Source organism: Nerophis lumbriciformis, linkage group LG07 (genome assembly GCF_033978685.3).
Source record: "Nerophis lumbriciformis linkage group LG07, RoL_Nlum_v2.1, whole genome shotgun sequence".
Classification (NCBI taxonomy): Eukaryota; Metazoa; Chordata; class Actinopteri; order Syngnathiformes; family Syngnathidae; genus Nerophis; species Nerophis lumbriciformis.
In genome coordinates this window covers 20,985,823-21,008,872 of record NC_084554.2, presented here as the reverse complement: position 1 = coordinate 21,008,872, position 23,050 = coordinate 20,985,823, and the positions used below count along the sequence as shown (strand labels likewise).

The 23,050-nt window shown below is 39.4% G+C and overlaps 1 protein-coding gene across 1 annotated transcript in view; it reads right to left on the bottom strand.

Annotated features, from left to right (window-relative positions):
* Nucleotides 1–19,611, bottom strand: part of rec8b (REC8 meiotic recombination protein b) — a 40,865-nt gene extending 21,254 nt beyond the window's left edge. Inside the window, exons 1-5 of the mRNA XM_061964765.2 lie at nt 19,476–19,611; nt 16,984–17,052; nt 13,863–14,005; nt 12,925–13,000; nt 12,746–12,860 (exon numbers count right to left, since the gene is read on the bottom strand). Of these exons, the coding sequence (XP_061820749.2) occupies nt 12,746–12,860; nt 12,925–13,000; nt 13,863–14,005; nt 16,984–17,052; nt 19,476–19,531 (459 nt within the window). The 5' untranslated portion in view covers nt 19,532–19,611. The remainder of the gene's footprint in view (nt 1–12,745; nt 12,861–12,924; nt 13,001–13,862; nt 14,006–16,983; nt 17,053–19,475) is intronic.
* Between the last annotated feature and the right edge of the window lie 3,439 nt (nt 19,612–23,050).

The window sequence follows — 23,050 nt, the reverse complement described above, 5'->3', positions numbered from 1 at the left end:
CCTAGTGCCCCTCATAAGAGGAACCCTTGGAGAGATGTGGCTGTTAAGGCTGTGGGAAAACTATATAGAACATTGATCCATGCTATAAATGAATCTCAGAATCCAAATTTCTGTAGAGTAGCCCGGAAAAAATTAATATTCACTCTGTAAAATGTTTTTTTCAGCATCTAATGAAACAACAGCGGTTTTTAGATTATGAATAAGATTGAGTAGACGGTAAACATTGTTGAACGAGTGTCTCCATTTGATAAAACCTGTTTGATCAGGATGAACTATATGTGGAGTAACTTTTTCTAATCTTTGAGCTAATACTTTGCAGATAATTTTAAGATCAACATTAATCAAGGAGATTGGCCAATAACTGGACGAAAGTATTGGGTCTTTATCGGTTTTAGCAAGAGACTGATTATAGCAGAGTTTATGTTTGGAGGAAGGAATTAGTTTTCTTTCATCTCTAAAGCCATTTTTGTAAATATTGGAGCAAGCAATGACCGAATGGTTTGTAGAACTCCACAGGGAACCTATTAGGTCGTGACGCTTTATTGTTTGGCATCTGTTGAAGAGCATCTTTAATTTATGTTACTGAAATAGGTAGATCTACATTCGTTACCTGCCCTGTATTTAATTTGGGAGATGGGTAAATCTGGGGTGTATATACGTTTTTGGAAAAGTCTCTAACGATAGAGTTAATTTCCTCAGCTGAATCTTTAACAGATGGTATAGAGCTTTTTTATTTCTTTAGTTTAAGTTGGTTAGCCAAATATTTACTTGGTTTATTGTCTTGCTAAAACTACGCCAAGCAAAACCTCTGCAGCTGGAATTGAGTTTTCTTATCAAGTATTTATCTTCAGTTTGAGTTTTCTCAAGTTGCTCAAAATTAATTTGTTTTGTGAGTTATTTTAAATAGTTTGATTTCATTTTCAAGTTCCTGCTCAAATAAACGTTCCTTCTTTTACTTGTATGATGAATAGGAAATATTTTTCCAATCTCATCCGCCTCAATAAAAACTATCCTAAATATTTGTTTAATACAGTAGCATCGCTAACCCAACGAGGGACTTCTCCCAGTAGCTCCACTCACTCAGCTGATGACTTTATTATTTACTAAGAAAATTGAGCTCATTAGAAAGGAGAATAAAGATAACACGTCCCAGCTCCAACCATGTTCTTTTAACGCATATATGAATGTATTACTATGGAAAATGCTCTCCAAAATAACATTTCCTTTTAAAGAAATAACATTAGAGGAACTCTTGCGACTCGTAAATGGGACAAAACAGACATCATGTTTACTTGAACCACTTCCTGAGAAACTTATCAAGGAGCTGTTTGTGATATTAGGACCATCAGTGCTAAATATAATTAATATATAATTTACCTCTGGTAGTGTTCGTCTAGCATTCAAAACAGTGATTATTCATTCTCTGCTCAAAAGACTTAACCTCGATTCTGACCTCCTGCAACTACTGGCTGGTGTCAAACCTCCCTTTTATCTCTAAAATCCGTCCACTGAGACAGCCCTTGCAAAAGTGACTAATGAACTATTGCTATCTATGGATGCTGATGCGTCATCCATGTTGCTGCTACTTGAGCTGCTTTGGATACCGTCGATCATAACATTGTATTAGGATACCACCTTATTAACATTTGACAAAAAAAAACAATTATAATAAGGGGCTCGGTAAAGAATTTCGGCATTATCTTCGACCCAACTCCCCCAATGTTTCACAATATTATGCAAAACCAACTTTTTTATACCTTCTGGTACCTGCTGATCTGTATTTGGGATCTGCATAAATCCTGAAAATTTGCGCGGGTCCGCCTTTGTAGTCCATGCCGACACCGTAGTCGATAAGCTTCTTACTTTTTCCTCTATCTTCTTGTTATGGAGCATTTATCCTCCGCTGTTGCCATTTATAATATAAAGTAGCGTAAAGTTGTAACGTGTTAACTATAAACTTCAATAACGGCACACATTTTTTTAGCGACCGATTAACGCACAAGCGTCCTTTTTGACCCTCGGGCGGTGCCGTAGGCGGGGCCAAAAACACGGGGGAAGAAATAGCTTCAACATTTGGTAACAGCGAAATCATCATCCTCTACGTCTGCTCCAGGTAATAAGTCTACTCTATAAGAATACATTAGTTTGCATTTTAACTTGCAATAGTTTATCATAATCAGCCCCGTTCATTTGTAGTTTAATACCTTTGATAAAAAAAACATTTGGTCTTTATTTTTACTCCATCCTCGTTTGCTTATTTGTTTTTAACTTACCGTATTTTCCGCACTATAAGGCGCACCTAAAAAAATATAATCCGGTGCGCCTTATATATGGACCAATATTGAGCCACAACAGGTCTTGCAACTACGGTAACTACGCCGACTTCATTTTCCCCCTTCTACGGCTGCTTACCGTGGAAGAAGAAACGCTTCTTCTTCTACGGGGGAAAATGAAGTCGGCGGTTGCTTACCGAAGAAGAAGGACTTCTTCTTCTACAGGGGAAAATGAAGTCGGCGGCTGATTACCGTAGTTGCGAGACCTAAACTTTATGTAAACACCCAAAAATGGCTCCTATTAAGAGACGCACTTACGACACAGAGTTTAAACTCAAGGCGATCAGTCACGAAGTAGAACACGGGAATAGAGCAGCAGCGAGAGAATTTAACATTAATGAATCAATGGTGCGGAAGTGGAGGAAGCAACATGATGACCTGCGCCAAGTAAAGAAGACTAAACAGAGTTTCCGAGGCAACAATGCGAGATGGCTACAGTTGGAGGACAAACTCGAACAGTGGGTTGTTAAACAGAGAGCAGCAAGTAGAAGTGTCAGTACAATCACTTTGTTTTGTTGACATTCCCTTTAGCGCAGCTCCATCTAATGGATGCATAACGTAACCCCAGCCTCTACTGTAGCGTCTATTCTATGCGCCTTACAATGCGGTGCGCCTTATATATGAACAAAGTTTTAAAATAGGCCATTCATTGAAGGTGCGCCTTACAATCCAGGGCGCCTTATAGTGCGGAAAATACGGTAATTGCCTTAATTGCTTCCATGGACCCTATCACATATTTTCAGATGGAAAAAAAAAGGAGTACATGGAGCTAGGTTTTATTTTGTGCAATACTAAGAAAATAACACTGCATTGTTGTATGTTTGTAATTCAGTGGTTTTATGCTGAAGAAATTAGCAAAACTATTGCAAACATGTTACTATACAAATAATTGGATATTGTTTTGATATATTTGATGAAGAGAAATAAATATGTTACATTTAAACATTTTAAGATTTTATTATTACACAAATAAACAATTTTTACCGCATAAACACACAAAAGTACCAAAAATTGGTACCGTTGAGTACCTGTACTGATTCCCAGGTACATGGTATCGATTTAAATGTGAAAGGTACCATCCCTATTTGTCAGAGATGTTTTGTAATGTTATTCTGTGATATTTACACCTAAAGAAATGCTAGTACATCAGTTGAGGAAAATGTGTAAATTATTTTATGACATGTTCTGGTCGAGTCCTCAATTACAGAATGATTAGCAGGCTGAATATTATTATTTTTTAAATAATAGGGGATGTTTAAACATTGCCATGCAGAAATATGAAGACCATTAACTTGTACAACATGTAATGTACAGAATATCAGAAGCATTTATTCAGGTAGAAATATCACAGATTACAGCTGGGATAGGCTGCAGCCTATCCCGCGACTCCAAAAGGGACAAGCGGTAAAAAAAATAGATGGATGGATATTACAGAACATCTTCGAAAATCAGAGCATGATCATAACAATCCACATTTTGTGTTATTTGTGCGTGAAACTGTTATTTAAACATCGAAGTGTACTCCTCCTCTGAATGCAAGTTGCCCCTAAAGCAGGAATACAAATTCTGTATTTATACAAAATACAAAATCTGGCAATACAGCAACATACAGTAGGCATTTTTTTTTTAATTATTGTCATTAAATCATGTTTAGTTTTTTTGTAATGAGCTGTTTAAAAAAGTATAAAGTTTTAATTTGTTTGCCTTGAGAAGAGACTACATCCCTGCAGCAAATGCCTGCTGCGCGCATCGATAAGAGGTGGGTTGTGCTTCACTCCTGTGTTTACAGTTCAGGTGCAGTGATAACATTACATTTGGATTGTTACTGAGACCGCTTTAGTAAGTAAGACGACATAAAAGCTCAACAGAAATGAAAGACGGTCGGCAGAAAGTCGAAAGGAGATGATTTTATTGCAAACAGTCGATCTGACATCAAAGCATGTCAAGACACTTTCTCAAACCAATCACACACTTTTCCGGCTTCAAAATTAAGCGCTACGCAGTACATTACGGGTTTCCCCTTACTTTTATTTGATTGTGGCGATGCGCCACAGCTTCATATTAGCCGCCACACCTAACACAATAAAGTAATGTAATGTATTGTAGCGTCCAGAAGAAAATATCGCTCTATTTTTTAGCTTTTATTACCAATTTAATGCTCACAATGGGCCCAATTTTAACAAGTATTTCTTCCGTGCATACACGTATGTCTCTGTAATTCACTGCTAGACACACATCACTTCCGCCAACACATTGTGTTCACAGACCATCGGAAGAATCACCATCATAACATACTAACATACACATTAACACCAGCAGGTAGTTCCAGTATGAATGGCTATATGTAGTTATAGTTAAAAAGACGTACTTTGATCACCGGAAGATGGAACCGTGCTCCCAAAATCGATGTTGTGATTACTATATGCACAGGAGCTGATGGCAGGAGCTGCCATGCAAGGCCTTAACCACGACCCATCAGAAGCCAGGGTGCACAACGGACCTGCCTAGGATGGCGGAAGCTGGGGATTGAACCACAAATCCTTAGGTTGCTGGCACAGCCACTTTACAAACCGAGCCACGCTATATCTGAGACACACCCACGGACAGCGAGCTCCACAATTTAAGATGACACTGGCGGCTTTTAATGAGAGAAAGGCTCCCAGCAGCGCGAAGCAAGTGTGACGTCAGGCTCTCTTCTCCTTGCTTTTTGTTACGGACCTGGCGGGACAGAAATATCTAAACAGACTCTCTAAACACGAGTACAGTCTCCAATAACACCAAAAATAGATGCTAGATTTGGTGCCAGTGGTTTTTATTAAAGAAAGAGTGACGAAAAGGATTGGAGAAATGTCAACAACAAAAAAAGTCTCAACAAAGTACATTGTACTACAAGCAGCAACAATTTAAAAATAGAACAAAACGATATTATGGAAGAAAAATATATATGTTAATACTATACTTAATAGTTTTTAATGTATATTCAATTTTTTTTGCCTTTTTAAAGAATATATACATCATAGCAAATCATGCGATGACGTCATATTGACCACGCCCCACCGTCACAGGTATTTTGGCAATTTAGGGGAAACCTAACAAAATAGAAATGTCTTACATTACGATCATGCTTTGTCAGAGATGTTATGTACTGTTATTCTGTGATATGAGGGCGCGGGGGTGGATTTCTCTGGCTGGCTGAAATATTCTATAAATTATTTTACAACATGTTCTGGTCAAGTCCTCAATTACAGAATGATTAGCAGGCTTAATATTACATTTTATTAATTACTACAGAAGGTTAAAACATTGTCATGCAGCAATGTGAAGATAATTAACTTGTACAACATGTAATGTACATAATACCAGAAGTATTTATTCAGGTGGAAATATCACAGATTACATCTGGGATAGGCTCCAGCCCCTCCACAAACCCAAAAGGGACAAGCTGTAGAAAATGGATGGATGGATGGGTATTACCAAACATCTTTGACAATCAAAGCATGATCATAACAATCCACATTTGTGTTATTAATGCGTGAAACTGGTATCTAAACATGCAAGTGTAGCTCCTCCTTTAAATGCAAGTGCTCTTAAAGCAAGAATACAAATTCTGTATTTCTACTAAATAAATAAATAATAAAATAAATACAGTAGGCATTTTTTATTGTCATTGAATGGTGTTTGCCCTTTTTTGTGATTAACTGTTTAAAAAAAACATAAACATAAAGCATAATGTTTAAGACACATTTCATTATGTGTGTGTGATTATCAGTGGTACTTTAACTTTAATTAAAGTAAATTAATTGTACGTTGATGGTGTTAAAACTTGGAAAATGATCTGTCTCGGGTACACTTATTAATGATGAAAAATTATATCTATCTGCGATTAATCATGATTAATTTTGAGTTAACTATGAATAATACTATTAATTGTGATTAAATATTTTAATTGTTTGACAGCCCTAATATATATATATATATATATATATATATACATTAGAGATGCGCGGTTTGCGGACACAACCGCGGAGTCCGCGGATTATCCGCGGATCGGGCGGATGAAATTAAAAAAACTAAGATTTTATCCGCTCGCGGGTCGGGTCGGGCGGATTAATTTTTTTTTTTTTTTTTTTTTTTTGCGGGTGGCAGTTAAACCAATTCGGAAATATATATACATAGTTAAATGTTGTTACCCACATACGAAAAACGAGCAGGCACCTGCTGCATATGCCACAACAGAAGAAAAAAAAAGAAAAGAGATGGACACTTTTACGGAGCGGAGAAGGGACGCCTCGCCGGGGTCCGGGACCGAGGCCCCTTCCCCCGAGAGGGCCCCACCGGGAGCCGTAGCTGAAGCGATCCGCGAGAAGGGCCCGACGCACGTCCAGGATCACTACCGCGCCCACCGCACCGACACCCCGCCTCGTCCGCTTTCGCCGCGGCCGGCGTCACGCGCAGCAGGTAAGCAGCTTACCTGCCCGCCACCCCTGTGGCCGGGGGCTCGTAACATGGGTCACTCCGCGCGCTCCGCCCGCGCAGCTTACCTGCTTGCCACCCCTGTTGCCGGGGGCGCGTAACAGGGGTCACTCCGCGCGTAGTGCGCTCATGAAAGGGGTGGGGCTCACCCTGGTTGATATAGAGAGCAGGACGGTGGCCATGGAAGTTGGAACCCGCTAAGGAGTGTGTAACAACCCACCTGCCGAATCAACTAGCCCTGAAAATGGATGGCGCTGGAGCGTGGGCCCATATCTGGCCGTCGCCGGCAGCGAGACGCGCTTGGAGGTGCGCTCAGCGCGGCTCCCATATGATTGCGCACTGGTGTGCGTCTGGGTCGTGACAGCGTGGCACGCGAATGTCTGTGCATTGGATCAGTCTCCTTTCTTTAACAGGCAAAAGCTTTATAACCTCACCATACCTGCCAACTTTTAAATCAGAAAAACCTAGTAGCCAGGGTCCAAGGGCCGCAGGCCCCGGTAGGTCCAGGACAAAGTCCTGGTGGAGGGTTCAGGGCTTCGCCCCCCGACGCAAAATGACTATTAGCATTCAGACAGGTTAAAATGTTGCTAAAACCATCACTTTTCTATCAGTCACAGTGACTTTTCAAAACAAAAATATTACAGCAAAAATCATATGGGTTGATTGACATGTTTATTCTGTAAGCTAACTTCAATAGTTTGAAATTATTTTGACAGTTAATGCCAGTTATCCTGTCAACCTTTCACAAGACTTCAATTTGTTAATTGAAAGTATAAATAGTATAATTTTAATCGCATTATTAGTTCCCACAAGCATACATATCTCACTCACGCTACAGTACACACATCAATAGGGACTGGAGGTCGGCTGTAACGGCTGACCTCCTAATTTTAACTACACAGTAGACACTCTGGGGGCCTTGTACACATGCATGGGGGGTTTGGGGTTCGGCGCACCCCTCATTGCCTCGTCGGCCGGCGGGGACTGCGGTCTGGTGGCCTGCCAGGCTTTTATTCATTTATTATTGTTATATATATATTTTTTATTTTTAATGTATTTATTATTTTTATTTTTATTATTACTCATTTTTATTTTATTTTATTTTTTAAATTTTATTTTTTATTTTATTTTTTTATTTTTATTTTATTTCATTTTTTTTTAATCTTATTATTTATTTGTGTGTGGCGTCGCGCGGGTCTCACTTCCTGTTGGATGGGGTCCGTGCCCGTGTGGCCCGACCTTGCGCTGTGGGGTCTCTGTTGGTGACTTGGTGTGGTGGCGGCGCAGCCCCCGTGTCTGGTCTGGATGCTGTGTCCCGGTTGTTTGGGCGGTGGTGTGTTTGTGCGGGTTTGGGTTGGGGTGGGGGGCCTTTTGGTTGGGGGGGTTGTTGGTGTCTCTTGTTTGCGTGTTGGCGTTCGGGCTGACCGGCGGGCTGGCGCCGGCTGGTCTCCGTGGCCCTGGTGGCGTGTGGTTGCTGGTCGCAGTTTTTCTTTGATCGCTTTAATTTGATTGGCTGGTGCTGGCTGTCTGGGGTTATTGCGGCTGCTGTTTCTGCTGCCGTTTGTTTGTGGTGTGGGCGCCCGTGGCTGCTGGGTCTGGTGCAGGGGTGTGGCTGATGTTGTGACTGGTGGCAGCGCGCGCGCGTGATGGCTGTCGGGGCTGACGAACTGTGTATATGTATGTATATGTGTGTGTATGTATGTATGTTTATATATGTGTATGTGTACATATGTGTATGTATATGTATATATGTGTATGTGTGGGTATGTATACGTGTATGTGTGTATGTGTATGTGTATGTGTGTATGTATGTATGTATGTATATTTCTGGGGGTACGCTCTGGGCCTGCCTGTCAGACGGGGGTCGATGCCTCAGGCTACTGCATCCGAACTGCGTGTCTGGAGCTCCTGGGTCCCGCTGTCCATCCCTTCCGGGTGCCCGTCTTGGTTGGGGCCTGTTGGGCCTAGTCCCTGCGTCTATTGTGGTAGCTTGGTGCTGCAAGGTATTCCGAGGTGCTGCGAGTCGGCCAGTTGCTGGGGTAGTGACCTTGTTTGTCAGCATGTCTGTGATCTTCTTTTAATTCTTTTTTTTTTTTTTTAATTAATTAATTAATTTATTTATTTATTTATTTATTTTTAAAATATATTTTATTAATATTATTTTTTAATTTTTCCCCTCCCTCAGGGGGGGGGCTCGGCGGGGCGGTTGCTGGTTGTTCCATCTCCATCGTTGGGGTCCCTGCGGGTGGGGTGGGTGGTTCCCGTGGCCCTGTGCCTGGGTGGTCCTGCGGCGGCCGGTTTGGGTGGGGTGGCCGGGGGCTGGCCTCGCCGCGCTCTCCGGGGGTGGGGGGTGGGCTCGTGGGGGCCCGGTTGCCGGTGGGGCGGGGGCGGTCTTCCCGTCCGGTTGCGGGGAGTCTCTGGGTCCTTCGGGCGGGGCGTCTCGCCTTTCTGCCCGTGTGGGGTGTGGTCTCTCGCTGGCTTGGGGTCTGGCTGTCCCCTGCTTTTCTCGTGCCCTGTCCTCCGCCGGGTGCGTCTGTCTGCGGCCTGCTGCTGGCCCTTGTGGGCGGTACGGTGGGTCGGGCTCTGGGGTTCCTGTCGCTGGCCGGCTTGGCTGCGTGGGGGCGGTGGTCCCTGGTTCCCTGGGCACCACGCCTCCTGTTTGTGGGATGGGCTCTCGGGGGTGATGGGGCCGTGCTCTGGCTCCCACGCACTCTGGGAGTCGAATGTATTGTACATGCAAATTCACGTATGCTCACATACGTACATAGGTACCTACGCTCCCACATACATACACAAATACAGTACATATTTACCTACCTAATGTTCGTACATCCACACGCACATTCAATATACAAACATACACATACACATACTGTACATATACATTCACTGTACAAACACATATACACATTCTGTACATATACATTCATTGTATAAACACATATACACATTCTGTACATATACAAGTACATATGCATACTTACACTCATGCACATAATCACGTTTCATCAAACATATATTAACGTTGTTGCCCTAGGGTAAACTGGGTGTAACACATGGCACACTGACAAAGCTTAACCTATTGTGACTATAACAATCTACAAGGTTAATGTAGGTTGCTTCTCTTTCTCCCCCTCCATTTTTCTGCATTCTTTCGTATCTCAAGTTATCATTACGTATATGTATTGTTGCATTTAAACAACTGTATTGTTGATAATAAAGGTAAATTATTGGTATTGTTCATTATCAATAGCGCTATTTCTATTGGTATTTGTATTGATCCATTTGTAGTGTAATAATGCTCATTGTCATTTCTGTATTATTTTTTATTTTTCGCTAACTGCTTATTTGCTATTACTTTTACCATCATATTTGTACATGTCATATTTGCTGATGTTGCTCTATTGTTGTTGTTGTTGTTGTTTGCTGTTGTTGTTTTTGTCTCACTGTCTAATCCCCCTCTTGTCCCCACAATTTCCCCCTCTGTCTTCTTTTTTTTTCTCTTTCTATCCCCTCCTGCTCCGGCCCGGCTGCACTAAATGATAATATAAATACATTTAATAAAGTCAAATACAAATAAGGCAACAAGAGAAGTATCCTGCACTTCTCTTTTGTAAAGTAAATCTGAACAGCCGACATGGGCATCTACATCAACTATATGATTTGCCTGAGAAGCTGGACAGGACATAAAAAAAAAAAAAAAAAAAAAAAAAAAAGAAAGTATAAATAGTATAAACACTTTTTACAGTATGTCGTGCTGTGAAATACAGCCGACAGGATTGCGCATGCGGTGCAGGAGAACAAAGGACTTCTTTCATTTAAGGTTTGTGATAAACCATCAAACTCATTCGTTAAAAGGACTCTATAGTAATATAAAGCGAATTTTTCTGGACATTATCATGCAAGAAAAGTTTATTTTTGGGATCGCGATCACCGCGTAATGATTTTTAAAGGTTGCATTACATTATTAACTGTCCCATGTGATCAGCCAGTGCGATTGGAAGTCCATGCTCAATTATTGCCTCCGTAAATAAAACTTCGGCATTTATCACATCCAAAGAATCTGTTTGGGCGACGAAAAACGTTGAAAGTTTTCCACTTGTATCGCTAGCAACGGCATTAGACTTGTGTTTTTTTGTCCCAACGTGGTCTTTTACATCGCTAATTCCTCCGTGTCCGATCGAAAAATCTTGTCTGCACAAGGTGCAATTCGCGTAGTTTTCACCCTTTTTTTTAATTTTTTTATTAATATTAGATATATAACAACGGGCGGATGGTGGGCGGGTGACGTTCTGATCAAACGTTACATCGGGTGGATGGCGGATGGTTGACGACTTTCTGACGCGGTTGCGGATGAAATAATTGCCTATCCGCGCATCTCTAATATACATATATATATATATATATATATATATATATATATATATATACTGTATATATATATATATATTTATATATATATATATACATTTACCGTATTTTTCAGACGATAAGGCACACCTAAAATCACTTCATTTTCAAAAATCGACAGTGCGCCTTATAACCCGGTGCGCCTAAAGTACGGAATCATACCGACCTCAAAGCTATTTTATATGGTACATGGTGTAATGATAAGTGTGACCAGTAGATGCAGTCACACATAAGAGATACGTGTAGACTGCAATATGATGCCAGTAAACAACACCAAAAATGCAAATGTTCCATTGAGAATATAGAACATTACACACGGCGCTCAAAAATCGGTCAAAATGTTTTAGTACGACTTTGGTAAGCTATGAAGCTGCACCGCTTGATGGATTGTCGGCCCATTACGGCTACTGTAGTCAGACGTGCTGTGCTTCAACATACAAGTATTATTATGGGTGTGTAAGAACTGCAAAATGGCACCCATTAGCAGACATCTTATCTGGCATTTTGTTATGCGAAACCAACTTTCTTACCTTCTGGTACCTGCTGATCTGTATTTGGGATCTGCATAAATCCTGAAAATTTGCGCGCGTCCGCCTTTGTAGTCCGTGCAGACACCGTAGTCGATAAGCTTCTTCTTTTTCCTCTATCTTCTTGTTATGGAGAATTTATCCTCCGCTGTTGCCATTTATAATATAAAGTAGCGTAAAGTTCTAACTTATATCTGTCTGTAGACTCGCTATGAAAGCGCTAAAACCTACCGGTATAGCAGGTTCACATAGTTCACCCACAACTTTAGTTATTAGAGAGTTCCGGTCGGACGGTTTTTCACGGGACACATTTCCGGCGTTGTTGTTGCACTAGTGAGCCACAGATGAGGAAATGCTGCTTGATTTAAGTAAAGTCTGAATGTCATTAAAACAGTTATTATTTATTTCAATCACCATAAACTGCAATGATTGCATTTTTGTGTTGTGTTGTATTATAATGCATTTTATACTGCTATGGACCAATGTGTCTGCAATTACATTTATAATAATATGGTTTGTCACCAATAGCACCAAACTTAGATTATTGTAAGAAAAAGAGTAAACCTGCCAAATAAACTTAAATAAACTTGTATTTTAATCAGTGCTTACCAGTTTGGCTATAAGAGTGAGTCTAGATATCTGCAGTGCACAAAGTACAGCCTGGGGTTCATTTGTGAAAAACAAGCAAAAAGACAATAAAATGCCAAAACGTTAATACTCACCTATGACACAAAGCTGAGACGCAGACTTTAACAAGAAAAGTAAAGGCCCCCCGAACCCTTTATTTTCAGTGTCTGGCCTGTTCTGTTGTTTTTTATTATTATTGTTATTATTATTATTAATATTATTATTATTATTATTATTATTATTATTATTATTATTATTATTATTATTATTATTATTATTATTATTATTATTATTATCATTATTATTATTATTATTATTATAGGACATTGGTCGAGGTCTCCTGGGAGCTCATATATTTATCTTTGTGGAACATACCTTAATCAGTGTGTTGAGACTCGCCATGCCATCATCCATTACTCCAAAAAAAGGATCAGGCACTCCATCAGCGTCATCCAGGTAAGACAGAGCATCCCGGAAGAGTAAAGCTTGTCTGGGATGACACTTAAATTACTCCATGGGAACTTTTAGGTGAGATTGGGGGAGTCCGGACTTACTTGCCCTGGTCCTCAATGTCAAGCTGCCGAGCTCTCTTCTGCTTCAACAGCCGACTCCAAATATACTGAATATCCTCTGAGGAGGATGAGAGTAGGTTAAGCAGTGTTTTTCAACCACTGTGCCGTGAGATATTGTCTGGTGTGCCGTGGGAAATTATGCAACTTCACCTAATTGGTCCAGAAAATATTTTTGCAAATCAATAATTATAATAATATGCTGTTGTCTCGTGCCTGTGCAGTGTAGAGCTTGGCAGGGTAATACTCCATATCAGTAGGTGGCAGCAGGTAGTTAATTGCTTTGTAGAAGTCGGAACGCGTCGAGGATGGTTTGTCATGATCCCAATATGCAGAGCACAGCGGGAGACAGCGTGCAGGTAAAAATGTATGTAATGCTTAAACCAAAAATTAACAAAAGGCAAGTCCCGCTAGGAAAAGGAACTGAAGCATAGCGTTGGCTATGCAAAACAAAAGTAAAACTAAACTGGATATAAGGTAAACGAAAACAGAATGCTGGACGACAGCAAAAACTTACAGTGTGTGGAGCAGAGACGGTCCACAAAGTACATCCGTACATGACATGACAATCAACAATGTCCCCACAAAAGAAGGATAGCGTACGCACAACTTATATAGTCTTGATTGCGAAAATAAAGCAGGCGTGAAGCTGCTACAGGAGAACACCAACAAAACAGGAAGGGTCACCAAAATAACAGCGCAAGACAGAAACTAAAGCACTACACACAGAAAACAACAACAAACTCAAAATAAGGCATGACAACCTGGTGGAGTTTAATTTTTTAACATTTTCTGCTGGTGGTGTGCCTCCGTATTTTTTTAATGAAAAAAATGTGCCTTGGCTCAAAAAAGGTTGAAAAACACTGGGTTAGAGAACAGGAAAAAGTGATAGAATCCGCTGCAAGGTGAATATGGTTACTCACCCAGAAGAAGGGTACATTGGCGGTGGAAGACTAGGACGACGCCATATTGGAGCTGGGAGGACAGGTATAAGGAGAAACGAGGTCGCGGCAGGCTGGGATGAGGCGGTGGGACCTGCTCCAGCACGTAGTTCATGATGTCATCACTGTGGGGAGGTCAGTGGAATATCAACAAGAGTGGGTAGGCTACAGTAATTGTATAAAATGGTATTTTGCGTTAGAGGAAAGTAACAATAAACCTTCTGGAAGATATATGTGAACCATGTTCCAAAAAACATTGACAATGTTATGTTTTTTTGACATTCAAGTTTGAGATTTGAGCAACAGGCTTCTGTGTCAACTCAACAGATTATTAATAAATATTTTTTATATTTTACTTTTTATTCTACAGTATTTTCAATTGATATTTATTATTGTTTATACGGCCACCCTTAGTATGACATGTATGGCTGTTGACTAAGAATGCCCTTCATTCACTTGTTATGGAGTGTATAAAATCAGCGTGATCATCATTATTAGGTATGATCTTACAGAATGACAAACTTTCCTTGACATCTTCAACGTAAGACCATTTAAACTCCGTCCAACGCTACAAATTCAGTGAAGTGGGTAGGCTCAATCAAACGTATTCCTTACATCAGGCGTACTGGGTTACACAGCGCAGTGCATCGAGTTTTGAGAATTTTAAGTGCGCCTTATAGTCTGGAAAATAGGGTACATATAATACGTAAAACGAACATAAAATAAACTAAGATTGCACAAATCTCATGCTGGTTGAGAAGCTAATGGGTAAAAAAATCATGCTGGTTTAAAAGCTAATGGGTAAAAAAATGTTTTAAGACGTGATTTAAAACTCATTAAAGAAAAAGACGTCCGAATAACCAGAGGGATATCGTTCCAAAGTTTAAGAGTCACAGCAGATAACGCACGATCCCCTCTGAATTTTAATCAGGGTTTTGGGACGACAAGGAGAATAGATCAGCAGAATGCAGAGACCGTGTGAAGATGTAGATTTTTAAGCGGTCTGAAATATATTGTGGTGCTAATCCGTAAGGAGATTTGAATAATTCAATTTTTAAATTATTTCTAAAATGAACTGTTAGCCAGTGAAAGGATGCTAAAATGGGGTAATGTGTTCATGTTTTTTGTGCCAGTTAAAAGGTGAGCAGCAACATTTTGGACTAACTGCAATCACTCTAGATAAAGTGAGTTGCAGTAGTCCAAATGTGACGAAATAAAAGCATGGATTACCTGCTCAAAGTCGTTAAATGATAATAAAACTGATTTAATTTAATAAACTTGATGATAATAAACTTTGAATTGAATTGACTGGCAGAGTTAGCATCAATATTCCTACAGAGTTTGGTGAATATATGTCTGTAAGTAGAAATACATTTTCTGTTTTATGTCAATTTTGTTTTGTTTAAATCTATTTTGTTAAATATTTGTACAAGTTTAAAACAACCGCAATGCTAATTTTCTTTAGCCTGTCAATGGTCTTGTCCATTGAATGTTAGCATTAATTAAGCTAGTGACATTAGAGCTACGCTTTATCTGGTATAGTTATACATGTTATGTAGACCATGAAGTATTTTAAATGTAGAAAATAAATCCTATTTTGACAGCTTTGAATACATATGCTCAACTTTTATCATGTACTATATTTTTTAAGAATGACTTTTAGCTAAAAATTTTCAATCAAGACATTTTGAATTAACATATTTTAGAGCAGTAACTATAATACCATACCATAAAAATGTGAGATTTTTGCCTAAAGTTATCATAGTGTCAGAATCTTATGCCTGATCTGGAGCGGTGTGAGCGTGTCTGGGGTGTAGGCGTACTTTAATATATCTCAGAAAGACCCGCAAACAATGGTAATAATAATTGCCATTATAATTAGTTTCAGTTTTCGGCCATGGCTTCCCCATTTTCGGTTTGAGCCAAGAATTTTCATTTTAATGCATCCCTAATTATTGATATGTATAACACCGATATGGCTTTGTTAAATATGCAGTATGTATAACATTTTAGACTTTTTAAAAATGACATGCGTCATAGCCAATTATGCAAACTATACGATAAAACCACATTAGCCACGCCCCAAACAGTCAAAAATAGATTGCCAATCTGTGGGAAACACTGCTGTATTGCGTTTGGGATCTAAATATTGTGACATGCAAGCCAGCAGATGGCCCCAAATTACTTCTCTACCTCTAGCGAGTCAGAGATTTTCTAATGTCACTCACACCAGTGACCAGGAAACACAGAAAAGTGTCTGCAAGGTTGTTAGATAGGAGTGAGTGATAATGCAGAATTTGGTATCGATACCAAGTAATTACAGGGCGAGTATGGCAGGATAGGGATGTAACGGTAAACAGTGTTAATGATAACTGGGGTAAAGATCCCGATGGCTAGTATTACCGTTTTAAATTAAAATTATTGAAAAACTATGATTGATAACCATCTTTTGTTGAACTTATGGATCAACTGATCCTAGCTTGCTAGCTGAAATGCTAACATGAATACAAGAGACCCTAACATCTTTCTCGAAACAACATACCCCAATGTATCTGAACAACTAAGATATTAAATTGTGTAAATTAAACCTACAGATTGTGCTCTCCTAATACAGAGTGATTGGTATATTGATCTATACTTAGAGGAATACGAGACGGAGGGATTTTGACAGAGCGTTCAAGGACCGCTGAACAGAGTAGGACGCGTATCAATAAAGCATTATAAATACAAAACATGTAAAATGGTGGACTTTCTAACAGTATGTCTATTTATTTTAATTGTTTTGAAAAATAACTTTTTTTAAAGATTACAGTGTGTCTGTGTTTAAGTACCTTTTGAGCACATCAACAATACCACCATAATTATTATAACCATTTTGGTCACAATAACTGTGATATAAAAATGTTCCTATTCCCTAATCCTGATGTACCGTTGTACATTACACATTATATAGTAGATTAATGAAAAGTCAGTTCACTGATTCTACAAACACAATTATTTTTGTCCTGAAACTAATTGTACAAAAACAGGTCTTGAAGAGAGGGCTCGTCTTATATTGAGGGTTGTCTGACTGTATATTACGGTAGACCAAAATTGAATTTACCAGGTGCGTGTAACGTTGACTTTCAGGAACTCCCGGCGTGGGACCTTTTTTCCCTTAGTGGCCACCAGCCTACAAGAATACATCAAGAGGACAAACATCCATAATCAATTGTGACAAATTCAATCAGCCACTTTATTAAGCACTAGCGGTGGGAAAAATGAATTCTTTGATGCATCACAATTGAGGCGTGGACGATTATTATAATATTACTTCGGTATATTAAAAATAGCGATGTTAACAAGTTGACATGCTGCTTCAGCAGGCTTCTAGAGCCTTCACCTGTGTAGTCTTCTATATCTACAGCATATCTATGCTGTGCACGATTGCATCCGAGAACATAAAATGGCGCAATTTATTACCGCATATGTAGGAGTCCTTTACACATATGTTTAACAATTAATAATTATAATAATATACAATACCCAACAATTTTCTATACCGCTTCCTCACTTGGGTTGGGGGTGGACTTGAGCCTTTAAGACCATAAAATAAATAAATATGCATAAATGATCAATTAAATAATGGAATCGTGAGTTGCCCAAATTTTACCACCTTCGTTAAGTACACTTGTACCATTACCTAAATCAAACACAAAATTCCTGCCTTTGAAAAAAAAAAATTCTATTACAATTACCCTTTTCTATTACAATTACACTTTATCCAGGATGTATTTACTGTATTTAAGGATGAATTGACTCAACAATGTATTGTAGATTGATTTTGCTGGATAGGAGTACATAATGTGTTCAAACAATACCTTAATCCAGACCCACTCTAGCCACAACATGAGCTACACCTGACAAATCAATTTTACATAAAATGTATAAATTTTCTGGATTTTTTTTTTTTTTTGCAACTAAAAAACAAGTGAGTGTAAGCAATACAGCACCTACGGGAGATATTGGTGAATTGCAGTTTAAAGCAGGTTTAATACAAACATCCATCCATCCATCCATTTCTACCGCTTATTCCCTTTTGGGGTCGCGGGGGGCGCTGGAGCCTATCTCAGCTACAATCGGGCGGAAGGCGGGGTACACCCTGGACAAGTCGCCACCTCATCGCAGGGCCAACACAGATAGACGGACAACATTCACACTCACATTCACACACTAGGGCCAATTTAGTGTTGCCAATCAACCTATCCCCAGGTGCATGTCTTTGGAGGTGGGAGGAAGCCGGAGTACCCGGAGGGAACCCACGCAGTCACGGGGAGAACATGCAAACTCCACACAGAAAGATCCCGAGCCTGGGATTGAACCCAAGACTACTCAGGACCTTCGTATTGTGAGGCAGATGCACTAACCCCTCTTCCACCGTGCATAAACATTTATTTATTATCATTATTATTTTTATGAATTGTACCTTCTTATATTGGATCTCAGTGCCTTACGCCATTGCTGGTATATCAAAGAGCATTACAATGAAATAATTCACGATTATTAAAGGTACTTTTATACAGTAGTACAATAAATGTCTGGTTAACGATAAAGAAATTATAGAGCAGTTTTTTTTTTGCTAAATCGATTTTACACACAGTACATATAAATCCAGCAGTATTGCCAATATCGATATGGAATAAAATGACACAATCCTATTTTCATAACTAGCAGACATGCATACATGGGCATTTTATTTTATTTATTCATATGCACAATGACGAAACCAAAACATCTAATTCCATAACAAGGGCAAACAGGAAAAGGCAAATAGAGGATTTAAAAGACACTAAAACAGTTCAACCATTTTTAATAAAACAATTATTCCCCTTCGTTGCATACCATCGTGTATACAATATTAATTAAATCCATGGCACAAAATAGGTTAAAAAAAAAAAAAAAAGACAAAAACTACTACTGTCTCTTTTAAAGCATTTGGTATGTTCAATAACGTATTTCCTAATTTTGTAAATATACAGACTGTAACTATAACTATATCACTAATGTAGCAAAATGAACAACACAACCAAAAACAGATACAGAGAAGAGAACTAAAAATGTATATTTCATACCACTAATATCGACCCAATACTGTCCTTGGTATCGACACTATCGACATGTGGCTAACTAGAGTGGCGAGTTATCAATCTGCACATTTCTATATCATTGTCTTTGCGCAGCAATAAATTAAATACGATCCAATGTCTGACAAATAAGAGCCTAAAACATACAAATTGCCTATTAAATACATCCATGTAGGGAATAAAGCCGTTTCACATATCCTAATTATTTCAAATAAATCACCACCATAAATCCCCAATTGCAAGCTACACGTGGTGATATGAATATCATTATATATACATAATACAGTACTCACATTTTAATCCCATTTGTTATTATATTATTATACATTTACAATACATCATAAGTCCATGTTAGTAAATATCTTCGTCGAGTATTAGAAGACTTGATGATGGATTTGTTAGGTGGCTAATTCGTCACTCGCTAGCTAATATTGTTAAATATATTAACATATGGCGATTTTATTTTACTCACCAGATCGTCGAGAAACATCCAGTGTGTCGCTGTAAAACAACAGGGTAGTAAAACATATTGTTCAAATAGTCCAGAAAGTTATTGAAAGGCGAAAGTTTTCCCTGCCGAGGTGAATGCAGCAGATATTAAAAGTTCAGTGATGGGAAAGATTGGAAAACTACTGTTTTAGCATCAGGCCCTCTGATTGGTCCATCTGCCGGGAAAACGAGCGAGAAAGAAATCACCTCTCCAAAAAAAAAGTATTGTAATAATCACACTATCACTTGGGTTGTCATAATTGCATAACACAATTTTAAAACATTACTTAAAATAATTATAGCTTTTAAAATGTACAAAAAAATAAGGGAGTAATGCTTTCCTGAAGAAAAATGGCATTTTATTTAATTGCAAATACATTTGCTTTTAGTCAAATGAAATGCATGCATATGAAAAATAACTGAAGAAGATCACATCTTAAAAGCTAATCTAAAAAGCTTTCTAAACATCACTTGTGAAAAATAATTACACTGGGGGTTTTTAAGGACCCGGCCACTCACTTTGACCTCCTGCTAAATGAAGTACCAGGTCAGCTCGGTTGCTACTTGTACTTAAATTATGCTGCAAAATATTCACTATATCTTTTTTTTCTAATTTATTGTGGTTCATCCCCATCATAAGTAATATCAATCATCGCAATATCTAATAATATAGAGGTATCAGGATCATGAGCCATGTGTTTGTTGTGTATCGCAGTGAAAGAGGAAGGAACCTAACTTGTAGAAGACCCAGGATAGCTCAGAGGTTAACATTACTAACACTTAGTAATGGTATCTGGGTTTGTACCCCAGTTGGGTCGATTGATAATTTACTGTTGTTTCATCGCTATCATATCATGGTTACTCAAAGAAATACAAACCCCGTTTCCATATGAGTTGGGAAATTGTGTAAGATGTAAATATAAACGGAATACAATGATTTGCAAATCCTTTTCAACTCATATTCAATTGAATGCACTACAAAGACAAGATATTTGATGTTCAAACTCATAAACTTTTTTTTTTTTTTGTAAATAATAATTAACTTAGAATTTCATGGCTGTAACACATGCCAAAGTAGTTGGGAAAGGGCATGTTCACCACTGTGTTACATGGCCTTTCCTTTTAAAAAACACTCAGTAAACATTTGGGAACTGAGGAGACACATTTTTTAAGCTTCTCAGGTGGAATTCTTTCCCATTCTTGCTTGATGTACAGCTTAAATTGTTCAACAGTCGGGGGGTCTCCGTTGTGGTATTTTATGCTTCATAATGCGCCACACATTTTCACTGGGAGACAGGTCTGGACTACAGGCAGGCAAGTCTAGTACCCACACTCTTTTACTATGAAGCCACGCTGTTTTAACACGTGGCTTGGCATTGTCTTGCTCAAATAAGCAGGGGCGTCCATGGTAACGTTGCTTGGATGGCAACATATGTTGCTCCAAAACCTATATGTACCTTTCAGCATTAATGGCGCCTTCACAGATGTGTAAGTTACCCATGTCTTGGGCACTAATACACCCCCATACCATCACAGATGCTGGCTTTTCAACTTTGCGCCTATAACAATCCGGATGGTTATTTTCCTCTTTGGTACGGAGGACACGACGTCCACAGTTTCCAAAAACATTTTGAAATGTGGACTTGTCAGACCACAGAACACTTTTCCACTTTGTATCAGTCCATCTTAGATGAGCTCAGGCCCAGCGAAGCCGACAGCGTTTCTGTGTTGTTGATAAACGGTTTTCACCTTGCATAGGAGAGTTTTAACTTGCACTTACAGATGTAGCGACCAACTGTAGTTACTGACAGCGGGTTTCTGAAGTGTTCCTGAGCCCATGTGGTGATATCCTTTACATACTGATGTCGCTTGTTGATGCAGTACAGCCTGAGGGATCGAAGGTCACAGGCTTAGCTGCTTACGTGCAGTGATTTCTCCAGATATCTGAACCCTTTGATGATATTACGGACCATAGATGGTGAAATCCCTAAATTCCTTGCAATAATAGCTGGTTGAGAAAGGTTTTTCTTAAACTGTTCAACAATTTGCTCACGCATTTGTTGACAAAGTGGTGAGCCTCGCCCCATCCTTGTTTGTGAATGACTGAGCATTTCATGGAATCTACTTTTATACCTAATCATGGCACCCACCTGTTCCCAATTTGCCTGTTCACCTGTGGGATGTTCCAAATAAGTGTTTGATGAGCATTCCTCAACTTTATCAGTATTTATTGCCACCTTCCCAACTTCTTTGTCTCGTGTTGCTGGCATCAAATTCTAAAGTTAATGATTATTTGCAAAAAAAAAACATGAACATCAAATATGTTGTCTTTGTAGCATATTCAACTGAATATGGGTTGAAAATGATTTGCAAATCATTGTATTCCGTTTATATTTACATCTAACACAATTTCCCAACTCATATGGAAACGGGGTTTGTATATCAATCAGGGGAATCCAATGTCAACAAAACCCTGGATACCTCAGTGGTTAAAACTGTTGGCTCTCAATAAGAAGTACTGCTTTTGAATCCCAGTCAGGTTGATAGACAACTTACAAAAGTATATGGCTGGAAGCATCAGGATGCCTAGGAATTACAAAGGTTTTCCTACAAACTTTAGCCTTGGCACAGAGGATACAACCCTGACTCACCGAGGTTTACATTGCCTTTTGATGATCTGTTATCTTTATCAGCATGGTGGCACAGGAATTAGTGTGCCACCGCATGTGCCTCACAATACGAAGGTCCTGAGTAGTCCTGGGTTCAATCCCGGGTTCGGGACCTTTCTGTGTGGAGTTTGCTCTCCCCGTGACTGCGTGGGTTCCCTCCAGGTACTGCGGCTTCCTCCCACCTCCAAAAACATGCACCTGGGGATAGGTTGATTGGCAATACTAAATTGGCACTAGTGTGTGAATGTGAGTGTGAATGTTGTCTGTGTTGGCCCTGTGATGAGGTGGCGACTTGTCCAGGGTGTACCCCACCTTCCGCCCGAATGCAGCTGAGATAGGCTCCAGCACCCCCGCGACCCCAAAAGGGACAAGCGGTAGAAAATGGATGGATGGATGGATGGATGTTATCTTTATCCATTACTGAACTTTTTAACTACTGTGTATGTTAATTATCAATTACCACCTAAAATTACTCTGTGTGGGGGAGGTGTGTACACCGTCATGAGGACTGCAGAATTACCTTGTAGGTTACCGATTGACTGGTATTCAAACGCAGTGTTAACCACTGACCTATTTCTTGATGAGGTGTGATTCCGCCCCATAACCAAATGTAATCGGGGACACTTGCCATAATGAACTACAATACGGGTAAAACAAGACACTGACTCTTCTGGCAGGAACTTTGAAAGTTACCTATCAACCCATCTGGTTTATATCTCACATGGGTACCCCTCATAAAGAGCCAGCAGTGCTAACCACTGAGCTATCCAGAGTCTTGGTTAGATATTCTTTTTCCTACACAAATGTAATTTAGGACCCACCTCAGTAAACAAAGCACTATTAACACTAGTCCAGCCACAGCCATGTAAGTTATCGATCAATTTTTGGT